Here is a 16,964-nt window from a genome sequence, read left to right as displayed (position 1 = left end):
GCCACGGAGAAGAACAAAACAAGACTTGAAAAAAAAAATACACGGCTGTGCGAACACCGAAGGGCAAACGGCCAGATCGATAGAGAGAGAACGAACAAAAGACACGCAAGTCAAATCGAGAAAAGAGTGGACAAGAACAACATTGGTAGACAGGATGGGAGGATTCGGGAGATGGATGTAGGGGAAGGGGCCAGTTCCGTTGAGGCTGCCATGGGAAAAGAGGTCCAATGCAGCACGAGAGGCAGATGCGTACTCGGCTCAACAGACGGCGGAAAGGTGTAGGCTCTATCCAGATCTACCTGACAAAATCACCAGGGAAATGACACGGGTCTAGCGGTCGTGCTCGAGCGACTGCTTGTCAGTCCGAGCACGAGGGGAGGGTGTGGGCGAGGGTGGCATTGTCACAGCAATAGCGGAGGCAGGATGCTTCCGAGTCTGGACCAGCCATCCCGAGGGACTTAGTTGGCGCCCTGGGGAATGTACAGCGAGGAGGCCCGCTGCTTGATCTGGCGCTGCTGGTTTCCAGGCTCGGCCTGGCCCTGGGCGTTGAAGGGAGCCAGGCAGGCAAGCGGGAAGGTACCCTCCTGCTTGGTGGTCATGTTGAAACCAAAGGCCCAGCCGTCATCGAAGCTGCTCTTGACGATAACAGTGTCTCCAACGTCTGGAAAGCAAGTCGGGAAGAACGGGGTTCAGTGCGTTGCGGCGATTGGTCGCGAGTGCACGACCATGGAGACAGATCGACACTCATGGCCGATTCGGCGCGGTGAGCTCGGGTCGGAGGGTTAAAAGAAGTCGCCAACGAGACACCTCGCGCATCACAGCAGCCACGGTGCTTACAGATATACAACTCGTCGGACAGGTTGGGAACGTAGTTGTAGATGGCCTGCATGGTCTCGGCGACAGGGATGTTATCGGCGGCTCCGCCGTTGCCACCGAAGGGGCCAGCAGTGCTTCCGTAGTCATAAACATCCTCGTGTTGAGCCGCCTTGGACTTTCTTCTGCGCAGGAAGAGGAAGCCCACGACTGTGGCAATCAGGAGGACGGCGGCTCCTCCAGCAGCACCGGCGATGAGAGGGATATTGGTGCCGCTGGCCGCCTGGGTTGGGGTCGGGCTGGGAGCAGCAGCAGCGGTAGGACGCGAGGCAGCAGTGGTAGCCGGGGCAGCCACAACGGCCTTGGAAGTAGTTGCCGTGGGAGTCGCAGAGATGCTGGAGGAGGCGCTGCTGGTGTTGCAGCAGGGATCCGTGGGGTTGCTGGTACAGTAGGCGACAAACTTGTCGGTGGTGTGGAAGCCTGGACGACGGGAGGCCGATCGCATCTGCATCAGCATCGAGCCAGGAACCCCACGCCAGAGTGCCCAGAGAAAAGGTCATGTGTGTCACGGCAAAAAGCTGCTGGAAGGGCACCGAGCTGCCATCTCCGTGCACAGCGACTTACCGCATCCGCCCTGGCCACCGGTGTTGTTCTGCTCCAGACTCATGACGCTGATGCATCCAGGGGTATCGGTCGATGACAGATCGCTCAACAGATGCTGGTACGTAGCGACATCCTGGGCACGCGCATCGCTCTGGTTGTTTGGGTCGCAGCCGTTGTACTGGACAGTCAGGGTGCTGAGGTATGCTTGGAGGGCCGAGGGACAGATTTGGTGGGCGGTAGCGGGACGGTTGGCGTTCTGCGGGCAGTTCACACCACTGCTGGGGGCCGAGTTGGTGTAGATATCGGCAAGGAGACCGCAGTAGGCGGCCAGCCGGTAGCGGACCGAGGTCTCGTCAAAGTTGGGGCAGGCGAATTGGGTCTGCATGGCACTCTGCCACGCGGCACCAATGCCTTGGTTAACCATGTTGTCGGCATCGGCGGAGGAGGCAGCCACGATGTAGTTGCCTGGCGGAAGGTCGAAGTATCCAGTTAGCTGGGGGCAAATGCCAAGAGAGTAGGACGGGGCGGTTCTTCCTGCTGCCCGTGACGAGACAGAGGGAAGTGATCGTCCCGCTCGCTCGCTCGCTGGTCGATGCGATTGCTGAACTTGCCTGCAAATTCCTTGCAGTCGGTTGTGGTGCCGAGGTCGATACAGCTGGCGGCGGTGGTCATTGGTGCGGCCTGGAACGATAACGATTAGGTCGTGGGCGGCGCATTTCCAGCCACGGTGGATTGGCAAGCGACGGCTCTGGCAAAGACAGCGGCAGGTGTGCTTGCCCTCCGCGCCAAAGACAGCGGCCAGGAGACGGGTGGGGGGAAGGTGTGCTTACGGATGAAGTGCACTGCGGGTCCGGATGGTTTGCTGGGGCCGATGCGAGGGGCCAGGAGCCGAAGATGATGGAGACAGACGGTGGGAGACAGGAGCAGACCAAGACCCGAGGGAAGCCTCCGCCTGGAGGGAGGGGCTGGGGCAGGCGCCGGGGCTGGATCGCGGGAGACAAGGGGCCGCGGCGATGGAGGCGATTGTGTTGACAGAAACAGCGGCGGCGGGGATGCTGCCACAGTCGCAGTGATGCACGAGCTGCCCAGCCAAAACAGCAGCAGCGCTGTCGACAGAGACTGCGGGCCGCAGCAGTCCGCCCAGCTTGTGGTGCCGGCGCGAGCAAGCGCCAGCCACACAGACGCGTCCGCGACACTGGCTCGGGCGCGGCTGCGCTGTGTCGCACAGAAGAGCGGAAAGGACACAGCGACTGTGCCGACCCAGCAGCGGCAAAAAAAGGCAAGTGGCCGGTTTGTGACCGGCCCCCGGACGCGCCGAGGGAGCACGCGGCACCCCCGATAAGGCAAGCGACGTGACGACACACCAGGCACGCATGTTGCCGAAGGGGGGATGCCAGCAGCGTGCTCGCTGTGGTTGTAGTTGTGGTTGTGCTGCCCTGTGGTTGTGCTGCTCGGCATGGTGCGACTGCCTCTGTGCGACTGGCCGACGATGCCCGCACCACAGCAACGTGGCCGCTGAGCGAGTGTGCTGTCTCAGCACGTTCCCCCGCACGTTGTGGCAGAACACCCAGCCACACTGCCGCGGCCCTTGTGTCTGCCTTGGCCGCCCTGCTTGCGTCTTGCCGGTGACACACAGGCGGCACCGGACCGCGTTGCTGGGTCACGCTCCGCCCGCAAGCGACTGGCGGTGGCGATTCAGGGATTCGTGTGGCGACGCGCACGCCAATCTGTGGCGCGAGCCAATCGCCAGCCGATCAGCGCAGCCAGGTCGCAGCCAGGTCGCAGCCAGCAAGCTCCGCTCCATGGACGATGCCAGGATCGGTCGCGATCTGCCGCCGAACGGGATGTCCTGCGGTGTGTTTTCCCGGGACAAGTCTTACATTCCGAGATACCCTCATCACGGTCACAAACAGCTGCTGTGCTCTCTCTCCCAGATCGTCCACACATCCCACACATCCCGGCTCACATCCCACCCCGATTTTCGGAATTCGGCGTGGCTTCCGAGTGTCTGACTACTGCCTCGGCATCGTCGACGACGCTCGCGAGCTGCTCCATTGCCTCCACGTCCTTCCAGGTGGTGAGCGGACACCGAAACTCTTCCAGAAAGGCGCCCACGCAGCCGCTTGGTCGGCTCGGGTCGTCCAGACACGCAAAGCACACAAGCTCAAAGCACGGCTTGCCGTTTGTGTCTGCCGAGTCCTTCGAGAGCTTTTGGATGAGCTGATGGAAGATCCGGGCCACATCCTTGGGCGGGTTGCGGTGCGCCCCGCAGCCATACGAGCCCAGCACAACTACGCGTATGTTTTCTCGGATGCAGACGGTGAGAGCCGACTCGATCTTCTTGGACAGCGACCGAGCGACCCGAGGGTCCAGCGGCTGTTCCGGATGGGGGTTGATGGGCGGGCTCGATGTGACAATGGTCAACTTGAAGGGCTCCCCCATGAATCCGTAGCCCTTCTTTTCGCTCTCCCGGAAGACGTAGACGTGCGGCGCAATAATGCACGCTGTGTCGGGCAGGGGAAACTTCCACTGCGTCAACGGGCCGCGGCGGCTGTACGGGTCGTCCAGGCATTCCCACAGATTGGATCGGCGGCAAACCTGCTCTTCCTGACCATAGTTGCCCTTGCGGTATCCTCCGCCGGGGAGTGACTGGTGCGACGATACAAGGACGGCTGGCTCGGCCCTGTGGATCTTGCCAACCGGATGGCGACTGCGAAGGAGGGCCGCACATATGCCGTAAGCAGGAATGACCCGGGAGATAGATGTGCAGGAAGCACTCGATGCTCACCCTCGAGACAATCCGCCTCCATGACATAAATCTTGGGCATGGTTTGAGAGTGGCCCATGATCTGGTTCAGCGAGGGCGTCGAGAACTTGAGGGTCACTGAGCTTGTCATGAGCAGATTCTTTGGTTCCTCGTTCTTGGGTCGCGCCGTCTGCAAGTTCAGCGACGATCCCACCGAGTTGCCAAGGCGCCTCGTGCCCTGGATCGATCCTGGTGGCTGCCGGGCGTTCTCAGTTGACCTCATGTTGTGGATGTCATAGGATGATCTTCGAGCTGTCCTCGGAATTGAGCCCTTGCTGGACACGGACGACTTTGATGAGCCCGGCGACAGCGATCCTGGCGCTGCCGCGAGTCCCAGGGTCGATCCGTGCGTGTTGCTGGCAAGGGAAATGTCGGAACGGCCGACAATGGAGCCGCGGGATCGGAGACTGGGCAGCGACGGGACATCGCCAAAGTTGGTGGACCGCTTGAGCTGCTCCGTGGTGGAATAGGGCTTTTTTAGGTCGAAAACCTGAGTGAGGCAGATGGCGTTGGCGAGGGCCCGCCTGGGCAGCTCGACTTCCTCTCCGCTTGGCAGGCGGTACTTGCCGTAGTTGCAGACAAATATCTGGTGGGAGAGGCGGGGACCGGCTGTCAGAGCAGCGCTATCGGTACGGCATCTTCATATGGCGAGTGTCATCGGGCCAGCCTGTTTGCTCATCCGGCCGGCCTGTTGCTCATCGCCCCACCGTATCCGCCTATATCCTCTGCGATGACGACCGAGAACCAGGCTCATCGAAATCTACCCACGGTTCCCATCTGAATGACGCAGCGCAGCGCCGTCACAGCCTTGGCTGCGTGGGAAGCCTCGTCTGCCCCAGGCTTCGTGGCAGGGTTGGAGCGTCTGTCCGGCGAGCTGGCCAGGGCGGTTTTGCGAGACAGCAAGTGGAGGGACTGGTGAAAGTGCAACAGCCACTGGGTCGACGAGAAGGTGTGTGTCGTTGCGATGGCCGTCTGGCTCTTCTCGCTTGTCACGTCGGCGAAGAGATCATCGGACGGGAACGTGGCCAGCGGCGGCCGATTGCACACGCCAGGGATGTTGAATGGCGGGGCTTGCGGCATGGCTTGTGCAGAGACTCTGGGTGGAGGCAGCGTGCAGGGTGTCTGCTGGAGAGGCTAGGAGGTCAGTTGGAGTGCGGGGCGTGTGTGCTGGCTGGGCAGCGCTTGGAGCGAGCGAGCGAGCGAGCAACCGCGAGGTCGATTGTTGCGGTGCAGGCTGGCTATCGGGCCGTGATCGGGCCATGATCGGGCCTGCCGACGAGGCAGAAGACAATGCCAGAGGGACAATCCTGGAGGGAGCATGAGCCTGCGGCCGAGGCACGGCCCTGTGCAAGGGATTGGGCGATCTGCAGACAAGCCAGGGGCACGTTTGCTCCGGTGGACCGTCGCACAGTCCAGGAGAGGCAGGAGCGGTGACACACAGACGCGTGCGTGTGTGTGGCCTGTGGCTGTGTCTGCCGTTGTGCTGTGCGGTTTGTTGCGGATGCTGCAGAGAGCAGAAACCAGACCAAGCCCACTCCATGTCCATAGCCAGCAGAGCACCGTTAACACCAAGACCAGCACCAGTATCAGCATCAGTATCAGCACCCACAGCATCCGTAACATCCACAGTACCAGCATCAGCATCCACAGCACCAGCACCAGCACCAGCCCGGCTGTCGCTGTGGATACATCGCGCCCAGACATGTCGCACTCGCTCAGGCTCGCCCGACGGCGTTTCCGCGAACGCAAACACCCAAACATGCCCAACCACACCCATATATTGCGTCCGTCGCAGGCCGCCCTTGTGGCCCATGTCCTCTGGTCCTCGAGAGCCCAGCACACCCGCCCTTCGACCTGTCGCCCAGGCCGCCCCCCGATCCGTCCTCTGTCGGTCTTCGTCTGGCAACCCTCCCTCCGCGCTGCCTTTGGTCTGCCTCGGCTCCGATGCTGGCTTGGCTCCGTTCTGCCTTCGTCGCCAAAGACCCAGCGACCCCCAGCCACAAGCCCCGAGAAAGCCCTTCGCCCAATAAGACTGCCGCGCACCGACTTAGCGTCCAGTTCGGCAACACTCTCAATCGCTGGCTGCGTCGCACCTCGACTGTGAGGCGGCTTTCCTTCGTGCCCTCCTCTTCGCCCGGTCCTGCTCGCTTCCAGTCCCCTGCCCAGTTTACCAGCCAGTCCACCAACCAGTCCACCAACCAGTCCACCCAGCCTTCCACCCAGTCCACCACTCGGCCCTCCCGTCCCACATCCCCCCTCGCTCGGCCACCCTCCCCTTGCGACGATCCGCTGCTGCTCCCACCCCTCGAACCCTCAATCGATCTTATGGCCTCCCTCGAGCGAACCGTCGCCTCCAAGGCCTTCAAAGGCGCTTCGCTCTCGCAGACCCCAACCCTCGCCGACTCGGCCGTCTCCATCACCAGCGAGCCCAAGGGCTCCACCCGCTCGCCAACGCCCTGTCTCGACACCTCTGCTCACCTGGCCGACTCGGCTTCCGTTCGCAGCGCAAGCTCGCTGCCTCGGCCTGTCCCTATCCGCCCAGCCGCACCCACTCCGCCGCCCACATCGGCCCTGCCAAAGACCCCAACCGTCGCCATCCAGAAGCCGGCCTATCCCGCCGTGCCAAGCCAACAGAATCCTGATGGCACCAAGGTCCACTCGGACGTTCGCACACCCAGCCCGCGCGAGATCCAGCGGCCCCACACCTTCGTCAACACCACCACCCCCATCGAGGACACCCGCAACAAGTTTGCGCTTGCCGACTTTCAGCTCCACCGGACCCTGGGCACTGGTGCCTTTGGCCGAGTGCATCTGTCCAAGCACAAGCAGACTGGCACCTACTATGCCATCAAGGTCCTCAGCAAAGAAAAGATTGTCCGGCTGCGGCAGATCGAGCACACCCTGAACGAGAAGGAGATCATGGAGCAGCTGCGGCACCCTTTCCTCGTCAACCTGATGGGTTCCTTCAAGGATGCCACCAATCTGTACCTGGTCATGGAGTACGTCCAGGGCGGTGAGCTCTTCAGCTACCTGCGCCGATCAGGAGTAAGTCTATCCGTCCGCTGGGTTGCTCTGCGGCTGCACCCCTGATAGAAAGAAGGCCGCCGCCGCTCCGGTGCGAAGCCTGTCGTATTGCCCGACACGCCATTTCCTGACTGGGATCTGCTCTCTCGAGCAGCCACGATCGCGGGTGCAGCCAAAGCCGCCACCGCATTGCATTGCTCCGTCCGGCTGTCCTGTCCGACTGCCAGTGACATTCGCTTACCTTCACATCCATCTGCCCGCAGAAACTGCCTCCGTCCGTCGCAAAGTTCTACGCTGCCGAGATCACCCTGGCCTTTGAATACATCCACAAGCATGACATTGTCTATCGCGATCTCAAGCCCGAGAACATCCTGCTGGACTCGGAGGGCCACGTCAAAATCACCGACTTTGGATTCGCAAAGTACATCCCGGACAATGTGACCTGGACACTTTGCGGCACCCCGGAGTACTTGGCGCCGGAGCTGATTCTGAGCAAAGGCTACGGCAAGGCTATCGACTGGTGGTCGCTGGGCATCTTGATCTACGAGGTAGGCTCTTGCTCACCCCGCACTGGTGTGAACCAGCGCAGCCCTGCGAGGATCGCCACTTACCACCCCCGGATTCTTCTTTTTGCCGCTCCACAATCGCCGTCGTTATCGGATAGATGCTTGCTGGCCACCCGCCCTTTTTCGATGACGATCCGTTCAAGCTGTACGAAAAGATCCTCATCGGCAAGATCCGTTTCCCGCTCACCTTCGAGCCCAACGCCAAGGACCTGGTCAAGCGGCTGCTGCAGATCAACCTCAGCAAGCGCTACGGCAACCTGCACGGTGGCGTCAACGACATCAAGAACCACAAGTGGTTCATGAACCTGGACTGGAAGCGTCTTGCCCAGCGCAAGCTCCCGGCTCCGTACATCCCGCCGGTCAAGGGCAGCGACGACACCTCTAACTTTGACATTTACGACGAGGACTTTGAGGAGTACGGCCGCGACGTCGAGGATGTCTATGAGTCTCAGTTTGTCGATTTTTGATTGATCCCTACACTTTACTCAGGGGGGGGGGAATGGGACACTTGCCCACAACCCATATGCCAGCGTAGTCTGTGATGGCATGCGTCCAACTATGCCATAAGAAATAACTGAGATCACTTTGGCAGCCTCCGAGTGAAGACCACCGGTCGCTCTCCGGTCTCCACAATCGACCTGCGCTGGTCTCGGAGTGCCAGCGGTGAATGGTGCTCTTGGACACACTGGCGAACGGTCATGGCCAGCGCGCGATGGTATCGGGTAATAATTATTTGATCAATGGTCAAAATCAAGGGTATCCCTTTTTTGGATCGCCTGTAATTTTCTCACCCGCTTTCCATCTTACCGTTTATGTTGGTACTTTTTCTTCTTCTTCCTCTTCTTCACTTTGCTCGTTTCTCCTTTGCCTCGCTTCCATCTCCATGTCGCAGCTGTTAGGGTGTGCAGATTGAACCGGAACCCATCCTGTGTTTATGGCCAGCGTCGATGCTTGTCTTCTGCTAGACCCTAAATATACATGACAAATCATCACTGACGTCAAGAGCCCATAGCACCTGCGATCTCTGCGATGCAGCCATGCGATTCCCGAGAGACCAGCCTGTTGCTTGTAATCGGCGGCGCAGGTCATGTCTGTTACGCAGGTCATGTTTGTGGCGACGATGGAGATTCGGTTATGGGCGACCGCAACTGCTCCCCAACCTCGACGAAGCTCGATCGCAGGCTCTGGCGTCTATTCTTCCTGCAGTGATCGCTCTGCGGTGGCGGTCGCTGTTGCGTCGTTCGTCATCTCAGCAACCCCCGCTTTCAGGGGCAACAAACCGTTCCTCTGATCCGCAACGCAGATGCGAGCAGCACCAGCCAGTACTGGATTCTACAAATCTGCCCATCCTGTCGCTCGGGAACAGTGCCGCGTGTTCATGATGCCACTGCGACCTGCGGATCGACATCCGCGAATCGCATGCCTCCGTAGCCCACAAAGACTGCTTCTTCCCAATCAATCCAAGCGCAATTTACGACTGGGGCACCGGCGATGCGCCACCTGGCTCAAGGTCCATATGCACCGAGCGCATCGATCGCACGCGGTGGTGGCTTTGAGAGAGCCACCCAGCTGTTGCCGGCCGCGTGCTTTCGTTTGCTCGCATGCGTGCTTGGATGGGTGCGATCTTTGGTGCTGGGCAGCAGTTCGCCGAGGTCGTACATGACCAGCAAAGCGGGGATCTTCAGAGTGTGTCTTTAAAAGAGCCTTGCATCGTCGGAAGCACCCATTCCGAGTGACATTGTTCGCAGACGATCGAATCGAAGCTTGGCTCTCCCACGGCCCTCCCAGGCACGAATTGTGGTCGCCCTGTATCGCTGCCGAGCACGAATTGCGTCCTGTCGACAGCATGCTTGAGCGCCTGTCCATCCCATGGTCGGTGGCGGTCGATTGCCCAGCGCACCAGCTGCACAGCTCCAGCAACGGCGCTGGGACCCCTGTGCCCAACACGGCAGATGACCGGTTTCATGGGTTCGCTCTGGGTCCGTGCTGTGGCAAGTCGGTCCCCCTCGGCAGTGCTACGGCCGTGCGCCTCTGGCTCCATTCAGGCGCCTGCTTTCATGCTTCTCCCTCGTCGCCAGGTCCATTCCGGCTGGCTCTCAGCCCCGCCTGCCGCATGCTTTCCATCTTGCCGAGGCTCTGCTCTGGGCCGGCGCACGTCTCTCCACTGGTTGTGCTGTTCTTCGAAAGTGCTGCTGCGAGACACCCGTTACGGGGCTGTGTCAGCGGCGCTCTCGTGCTTCACATGAAAATCGGTTCTTCCCCCCCTTGCCTTGCTGTTTTCCCGCGCCTTTGCGGAATCGTACACCGCCAGTGCTGCTTGCATCTTTGCTGGCCCGCATGCATTCCCTCGGCGTCTTGTCGGCCCCTCCCCGTCGCGTGCGATTCCAATCCACCATCGTTCGCTGTGCCCGGGCCATGTCCCTCCTTCGTCCACCTCCACCACCACAAAGGATGCTTCCGTTCCCACCGGGCTCGACCCTCCATCCGGGCTGGAACATAAATACCTCGACGGTCGGAGCCTCCCCTTTCGGCCGACACACCCAGAGACCCAGCCTCGGAGCCCGACCCCGCGATCTCTAGCAAGTCGCCTGAATCTCGGACGCCATGAAGTTCTCTCTCGTTCCCGTCCTGGCCCTCGGAGCCGTGTACCTGTCCGGCAGCGCCACTGTCTACGCCGACAGCAGAATCAAGGTGACGATCGGCGATGTCGATTGTGACGGCCTGTGTCATGGCGTGTGTCCCACCTGTCGGCTCCCATGATGTATGGGCTCACGATCTAATCCACACCACTCGATCTGCTGCTCCCCTCCTCTATCACAACCCATCCTCAGAATGTCGTCGTCCTGTGGTAAGCAAGTCGGACATTGCAGTCGGCCGGTTGATGTCCAAGATCTGCACCGTTTGGCAACAGATGCTGGCCGAGCGCTGACACAGCACTTCCATCACTGTCTGCATAAACCCCCACAGCATGGAGAACCGCTCGTTCGACCATCTCTTGGGCTGGTGGGCCAAAACCCGCCAGGATGTCGCCGTCGACGGTGTACCCGCCGGCGCCCACAACGTCCTCTCCCAGAACGGCATGGTTATCGATGCTCTGCCCAACGCTTCTTACATCCAGCAGTCTCCTGACCACTCCGTTGCCGGCGTCACCACCGAGCTGTACGGTCTCGGTGCCAACACCATGAACCCCGGACCCAACCCCGCGACCATGAGCGGTTTTGTGGATGGTGAGTCGCCCGCTCGTTTGGTCGGTCGTTCGCATCGGCGCTCTTTCGAATTGCCAATGGCAGGCGCCAGTGACTGATTGCAGTCGGATCCTTGCTTCACAGCCAACTCGATCGAGTGGAACAGCACCGATCCCTCGATCCTCCACATGGCCATGGATGGCTACAACACCTCGGCCCTGCCGATCACCTTTACCCTGGCTAACGAATACGCCGTCTTTGACAAGTGGTTCGCTGCCGTCCCTGGGTAAGTGTGTTTAGTGGATTGGCGGGTGTGCTGGCTTGGCGGGAACTGTCTTGCATCCCAACACAACTGACGATCGGCTTCGTTCTCACACATCGCCCCCACACTGCCCTTTGTGCTGCAGCCCCACCTTCCCCAACCGTCTCTTCCTGACCTCGGGAACCTCCCAGGGCATGTACTTCAACGACGCCAAGCAGATTGCCGAGGGCTTCCCCCAAAAGTCCATCTTTGGCCATCTCCAGGACAACAGCGTCTCCTGGAAGAACTACTACGGCCAGTTCCCCACCTCGCTGGTCTTCAAGGACGTCCGCAACATCATCGACATCCTCTTCAAGATCCGCCCCATGTCCAGCTTCTATGACGACGCTCGTGAAGGCAACCTCCCGGCCTTCTCGTACATCGACCCTATCCTCCTCTCGCTGCCCGGCGTGAATGCCAACGACAACCATCCCCCGCACGATGTCGCCCTGGGCGAGCTCCTCGTCAAGAACGTCTATGAGGCCCTCCGTGCCTCTCCTCAGTGGAAGCAGACCCTCTTCATCATCACCTACGACGAGCACGGTGGTTTCTGGGACCACGTTCCTCCCCCCACCAAGAACGTCCCCAGCCCCGACAATGTCTCCAACAGCTCGACCTTCTTCCGCTTCGACCGGCTCGGCGTCCGCGTTCCCACGATCATGATCTCCCCCTGGATCAAGAAGGGCCGCGTTGTCTCCTACCCGCAGAACGGCCCCACTCCCGACTCGCAGTTTGAGCACTCGTCGCTCCCTGCCACCCTGAACAAGTACTTCAACCTGAACGGCTTCTTGACCGCCCGTGATGCCTGGGCCGCTCCTTTCGACTTTATCACCAACGAGCTCAGCGCCCCCCGCACCGACTGCCCTGCCACTCTTCCCAACCCGCCCAAGGTCAGCCCTCAGAACTTTGTCAAGGATGCCGAGGGCCAGTGGACCGAGATCATCACCATCGCCGAGTCGCTTCTTGCTGGCAAGACCCCCTAAATGGCCTCCCATCCCCGAAGCCCCGAGGGTGAATCGGTAGTGGTGACGCTCCCTTTGTCGATGATGCCCCTGCTGCCGATGATGTCGCTATCACCTACAAAGCCACAATGCCACACTACTCTCTACTCCAACCAACTGCCTCCCCTCCCTCCCCGATATATATCAGTACACCTCTACCCCCGCCGACACCATCCTGCTATCTCACTGTTGCCGCAGCTGTATCACCCCGTTCGCTGCTCTGCTCTGTGTGATGGATGTGTATCTATGCTTTGGATGAAATCAATAGGTCTCTGTATTTGCTGTACCTGGTATCGCGCTGAAATGGACCGAGCGACTGGTGGTGAGCGGGTAATATGGGGGGGGGGCAACAGGACTTGTGGATCTCTGAATGACGGCCGTGGGCTGAGTGTGGGTGTCGTCTCTCTCATTCGTAGTAAACCCGGACACTCAGCCGGCATATCGCCTTATCGCCATCAAAAAACGCCGTCTCGATGATCGTGTTTCCGCTGCAGCGCCATCAGACCATGGACGAGATCCCGGACATAAAAGGTGACCCGTACGAGTCAGAAAGCGAAACCCTTGTCGTATCTTGTGCATCCACAACCACTCGAGCCAAGACAAGACGGCGAATCGGCCCCCAATCCCAAATCCCAATCCCATTCCCATTCCCATTCCCATTCCCATTCCCAGCGATCTCAGATGGGGGATAGAACCCCGAAACGAGACCAGCGAGGCCATCGACTTGCCTGAGGATCTCAGCCGGAATCATCTCACTCTCCTCGGCGGCACTCAGGACCGTCTGCCAGGTGTTGGTCGATCCCGGAATAACAAATCCAAAGGAAAAGTTCCAATCTGCATTGCGGCGAAACAAGAAGGGCCAGAACGTGTCTGTCAACTCGAGCGAGCGAGCGGCGATGCGTCCTTCGGAGGCCCGGCACAGGCGTCGGCCAGGCAAGCAGCTGGATGGATAGATCTTGCTGGCCGATACCTTGAATGCGCTGTTCAATACCAGGTGCCTCGATAGCCGAGGATTGCTCTTACCCTCAACGCTGTCGCCGTGGACAAGCACGCGCTGCTCGACTCTGAGCTGATCGATAAGATCCTCGCTTGTGAAATCCAGCTCCCTTGCCACGGCCTTGCATTTCAGCACCGATTTTGGGACATGTGCTGAGTCAACGAGAGTGAGTTCAGAAGTGGAAGGCGCAGAGGATGCAGCAGCCTCCAGCATAGGGCCTCCTCCCCTGTCGCAGATGCAGATGTATATGGATGTGTGGGCGATAGACCATCTGTCCGGTACCTTCAACGATGCCCTGAGCATTGGCTTGCAACGCAGCCCTATGGATATCAGGCGAGCGGACACAAGCACAAGGCGTGCGAACGTGAGTGAAATGACACAATATCACACTCAGCCGGAATGATTACGGCTGCTTACCAGTCGCCAGAGTCCCAAACGAGCTTGCCGGTGTCGGCGTCCCTCAGGTTCATCGAGTTTCTGTGTCAGAAACGAAGGGCCACAGATTCGTTGATCAGGACATGGACGGATCTGCAGGCAGCAGCAGCAGCAGCAGCAGCAACAGCAACAGATTGAGGCGGTCCATGCAAAACGGAGAGACACAGGCTTGGCTTCACCAAGCACAGGCCGAACATGAGCGAGACAAAGGGCTGAGCCAGCACACAGAGCGCAAGGCAGCATCGCCGCACAATCCGGCTCTGTTCGCACATTCGAAACTTGGTATTCATCGGATGGGAGCAGCGTGCGCCTCGGCGGCTGAGTATGGGTCGAAGTGCTGACGATGTCGATGGAGATGAGGGTGACGGAGAAGATTTTCGCTGCTCAAAGGAGGAGCGATCCGGCGGCCCAGAGTTTGTGTGCGCGTGAAGAATAGACCGCTCGATGGAAGGTGGCCAGATCAACGTGATCGAGTGATGGCCAGACCCAGTCTCGCGGAAAGCCCTCCGCCCTCAAACGGCGATCCTGTCGCTGTGGGAATGTGGGTCGCTTGCGGGATCCGCCGAGCCTGCTCTGTGCGCATGGCCATTCTCCCATATTGGAGTTTTGGACGGACTCCATGGGACAGACACCTTGCGAAAGGAGCTGTACCAAGCTATACCAAGCTGTATCAAGCTATGTCAAGCTATGTCAAGCTATATCAAGCTATGTCAAGCTGTAGACCAGAACGTGTTTCTGTTTGAGTGTACTACGGCTTGTCCCGACAGACACAGGAACAAGTTTCGACAGAGGTAGATCAAAAACAAGAAAGGAAGAATCAATGGAGGAAAAGGAGCGATGCGGGACACAAAAGGCGAGAGGGAGGGGGAGGGCGGAGGGAAGATTTCATAACCAAGAGCAATATATACACAGTCACAAAGGGTGTGGGAAGGTGCGGGGGGAGGGATTAAAGGCGCTTGGCCAGGTGACTGGTGATTCCGGAAAGCAACGCCTCCCGGCGCAGATCCCCGAGAAACACTTGGTTTCAGGTTTCCTTTCGTGTTCGGCAAGGCGAAACGGAAGAAGGGGCTGTCACAAAACGCGGGAGACGTCGAAAGAAAGAACGGGAGAGGGAAGTCGAAGGAACGAGACTCGGAGGAAAGACGGAGTAATCGACAGATAATGGTGGAGAAAGGGTACTCAAGATGGAGAGGGAGAGAAAGTAAAGAATGCGGGCAACCGGCACGGGCAATTAAATAAAAAACACAGCATGGGAAAGTGGAAGCACAGGAAAGGACAGCATCCACCCAGCCAGCCAAACGCTCGGGGACACGATACACACAATCACGGCATGGTCGGCGACAGCCCAAGCCAGAGATTCGGCTGGCCAGGAGGGTTGAGCAGAGGGCCAGGGAACGAGTGCGCCATTCCATACCCAGGTTTGACGACAACGAGGGCTTGTCGCTTGTCCGTCCCAGCAAATCAAAAATCGATAAACTTGTCCCGGTGGACATCCGGGCCGACACCGGTATACGGCTCGTAGTCTTCGGCATACTCGTCAAAGTTGCTCGTATCGGCTTCGTGCCGCAGGATCGGGATGAATGGAGCCATGACGCGGCGCTGCTTGAGCATGTTCCAGTCGATGTTGGAAAACCACTTGTGATCTTTGACGTCCTGGCTACCGCCGCGGAGGTTGCCCAGTCGCTTGGTCAGATCGGGCTGCAGAAGGCGCTTGATCAGGTCCTTGGCGTTGGGGTCGAAATTGGGAGGGAAACGCAGCTTGCATGCCAGAATCTTTTCGTAGAGCTTGAAATGGTCGTCATCGAAGAACGGCGGATGTCCGGCAATCATCTAGTGGGGCGATAGGCCACGGCGTGATAAGTAAGCCACTCGCTGAGCATACAAGTCAAGAGAAGCCAGCATCGACGGCTGTGTCCGGGACAGCGGCGGTGGGAGCATCGGATCGAGATGTATGAGTCGACAAGGGAGACGGGCCTACCTCGTAGATCAGGATGCCAAGAGCCCACCAGTCAACGGCCTTGCCATACCCCTTGCTCTGGATGATTTCCGGGGCCAGATAGTCCGGGGTGCCACAGAGGGTCCACGTCACGTCAGGAACGTATTTTGCAAATCCAAAGTCGGTAATCTTGAGGTGGCCCTGGTTGTCCAGGAGAAGGTTCTCGGGCTTCAGATCGCGGTAGACAATGTCAAAGTCATGGATGTACTCAAAGGCCAGGATGACCTCGGCCGCGTAGAACTGGGCGACGTGTGGCGGGAATTTCTGACGGAAGGAAGGAGATAGAATTGAGCAGGGAGATCAGATCCATGCCGGCCGCCGCGCACATTGCCGACATCCCTCTGGTGAGACAACGCTGCGTAAGCTAGGAGTTGGACTGCTTACCCCGGCACGGCGGAGATACGAGAACAACTCGCCACCTTGGACGTATTCCATCACAAAGTACAAGTTCACGGGGTCCTGGAAGCTGCCAATCATGTTGACGATGAAGGGCAAGTCCAACTGCTCCAGAATGTTCTTCTCGTTCAGGGTGTGCTCGACTTGGCGGAGCTTGACGATCTGCGATTTCTTCATGACCTTCATGGCGTAGAACTTTCCAGTTGCGCGGTACTGCACGAGATGCACGCGGCCAAACGATCCCGTGCCGAGCGTCGAGAGAATCTCAAAATCCCTGAGGGAGAATTCAAGCCGAGGTCTCCATGGGCGGTTGGGGTTGATAAAGGGAATGGATTTGTTCAGCGGGCGCGGGGACTTTGGCGAAGCCTGCTCGTGCTGGGCCGAGCTCTTCTTGGACTCGACTTGGCCGGTATGGGGCTGGTATTCGTTCGAGGCCTTCTTTCCGCCAGAGAGACGGAAGGACGACTTCTTGGGCATGCCGGTTCTCTCGGGATCCACGGGGACAGAGAACGAGACAGACTTTCGCTTCGCATCACCCGAGGTGCGTGCGGTGATCTTGGCAATAGCAGCGATGGCGGCGGCGGTCTGAGACTCGACATGCTCGGCGTGTGCGGCGGAGGTTTCGGGCAGACTGGCGGACTTGACCTGGGAGATAGGAGAATCGGTGTTGATGGCAAGGGTGGGGGTTCTGACGGCGGCAGCGCCAGTCTCGGTGGCAGGGGCAAGTAGAGCAGGTTCGAGGGCAACAGTGGTGATGTGGATCTTGGGAACTGATTCGGCTGTAGGATTCTCGTGTTCGATGCCTGGCTCGGCAGCTTCCTCAGAGATGCTCGGCAGTTTC

At 59.4% G+C, this 16,964-nt stretch overlaps 6 protein-coding genes across 6 annotated transcripts; 2 read left to right on the top strand and 4 right to left on the bottom strand.

Annotated features, from left to right (window-relative positions):
• Positions 1-370: 370 nt before the first annotated feature.
• BJ171DRAFT_98354 (uncharacterized protein) lies at positions 371-2,438 on the bottom strand. The gene is made up of 5 exons (XM_053116020.1): positions 2,247-2,438; positions 2,028-2,097; positions 1,438-1,881; positions 838-1,293; positions 371-661 (listed from the first exon to the last, which is right to left on the bottom strand). Exons 2-5 carry the CDS (start codon positions 2,086-2,088, stop codon positions 459-461), a joined length of 1,164 nt encoding a protein of 387 aa, XP_052966673.1. The 5' UTR covers positions 2,089-2,097; positions 2,247-2,438; the 3' UTR covers positions 371-458.
• A 940-nt stretch (positions 2,439-3,378) lies between these two features.
• On the bottom strand, positions 3,379-5,302 carry BJ171DRAFT_581744 (uncharacterized protein; the record flags this gene model as incomplete). Its single annotated transcript, XM_053114120.1, has 3 exons — positions 3,379-4,065; positions 4,194-4,808; positions 4,991-5,302. The coding sequence occupies 3 exons, from the start codon at positions 5,300-5,302 to the stop codon at positions 3,379-3,381; spliced, it is 1,614 nt and encodes a 537-aa protein (XP_052966672.1).
• Positions 5,303-6,547: 1,245 nt separating this feature from the next.
• On the top strand, positions 6,548-8,279 carry BJ171DRAFT_424106 (camp-dependent protein kinase type 2; the record flags this gene model as incomplete). Its single annotated transcript, XM_053107647.1, has 3 exons — positions 6,548-7,267; positions 7,510-7,794; positions 7,911-8,279. The coding sequence occupies 3 exons, from the start codon at positions 6,548-6,550 to the stop codon at positions 8,277-8,279; spliced, it is 1,374 nt and encodes a 457-aa protein (XP_052966671.1).
• A 2,137-nt stretch (positions 8,280-10,416) lies between these two features.
• BJ171DRAFT_618655 (phosphoesterase family-domain-containing protein) lies at positions 10,417-12,492 on the top strand (the record flags this gene model as incomplete). The annotated part of the gene is made up of 5 exons (XM_053115388.1): positions 10,417-10,545; positions 10,644-10,660; positions 10,780-11,039; positions 11,142-11,283; positions 11,405-12,492. The coding sequence occupies 5 exons, from the start codon at positions 10,417-10,419 to the stop codon at positions 12,279-12,281; spliced, it is 1,425 nt and encodes a 474-aa protein (XP_052966670.1). The 3' UTR covers positions 12,282-12,492.
• A 57-nt stretch (positions 12,493-12,549) lies between these two features.
• On the bottom strand, positions 12,550-14,326 carry BJ171DRAFT_504756 (delta subunit of GMP phosphodiesterase). The gene is made up of 6 exons (XM_053110968.1): positions 14,002-14,326; positions 13,714-13,773; positions 13,579-13,616; positions 13,323-13,448; positions 13,028-13,133; positions 12,550-12,787 (listed from the first exon to the last, which is right to left on the bottom strand). Exons 1-6 carry the CDS (start codon positions 14,019-14,021, stop codon positions 12,706-12,708), a joined length of 432 nt encoding a protein of 143 aa, XP_052966669.1. The 5' UTR covers positions 14,022-14,326; the 3' UTR covers positions 12,550-12,705.
• An 866-nt stretch (positions 14,327-15,192) lies between these two features.
• On the bottom strand, positions 15,193-16,600 carry BJ171DRAFT_558636 (kinase-like domain-containing protein; the record flags this gene model as incomplete). Its single annotated transcript, XM_053113162.1, has 3 exons — positions 15,193-15,561; positions 15,710-15,991; positions 16,112-16,600. 3 exons carry the CDS (start codon positions 16,598-16,600, stop codon positions 15,193-15,195), a joined length of 1,140 nt encoding a protein of 379 aa, XP_052966668.1.
• Positions 16,601-16,964: the final 364 nt, after the last annotated feature.

This window comes from Polychytrium aggregatum (assembly GCF_025602895.1).
Source record: "Polychytrium aggregatum strain JEL109 chromosome Unknown BJ171scaffold_18, whole genome shotgun sequence".
Taxonomy (NCBI): domain Eukaryota; kingdom Fungi; phylum Chytridiomycota; class Chytridiomycetes; order Polychytriales; genus Polychytrium; species Polychytrium aggregatum.
This window is presented reverse-complemented; position numbering and strand designations above follow the sequence as displayed.

Excerpts from the sequence above, each read along its gene's own strand:
- BJ171DRAFT_504756 (XM_053110968.1), bottom strand. The coding sequence starts at position 14,021 with ATGAATACCAAGTTTCGAAT. Across the intron at positions 13,617-13,713 it reads GTTTGGGACTCTGGCGACTG|GGCTGCGTTGCAAGCCAATG; the intron begins GTAAGCAGCCGT and ends TGATATCCATAG. Across the intron at positions 13,134-13,322 it reads CCACGGCGACAGCGTTGAGG|ATTGGAACTTTTCCTTTGGA; the intron begins GTAAGAGCAATC and ends GCCGCAATGCAG.
- BJ171DRAFT_98354 (XM_053116020.1), bottom strand. The coding sequence starts at position 2,088 with ATGACCACCGCCGCCAGCTGTATCGACCTCGGCACCACAACCGACTGC. Across the intron at positions 1,882-2,027 it reads CGACTGCAAGGAATTTGCAG|GCAACTACATCGTGGCTGCC; the intron begins GCAAGTTCAGCA and ends ACCTTCCGCCAG. Across the intron at positions 1,294-1,437 it reads CGGTGGCCAGGGCGGATGCG|GCTTCCACACCACCGACAAG; the intron begins GTAAGTCGCTGT and ends CCCGTCGTCCAG.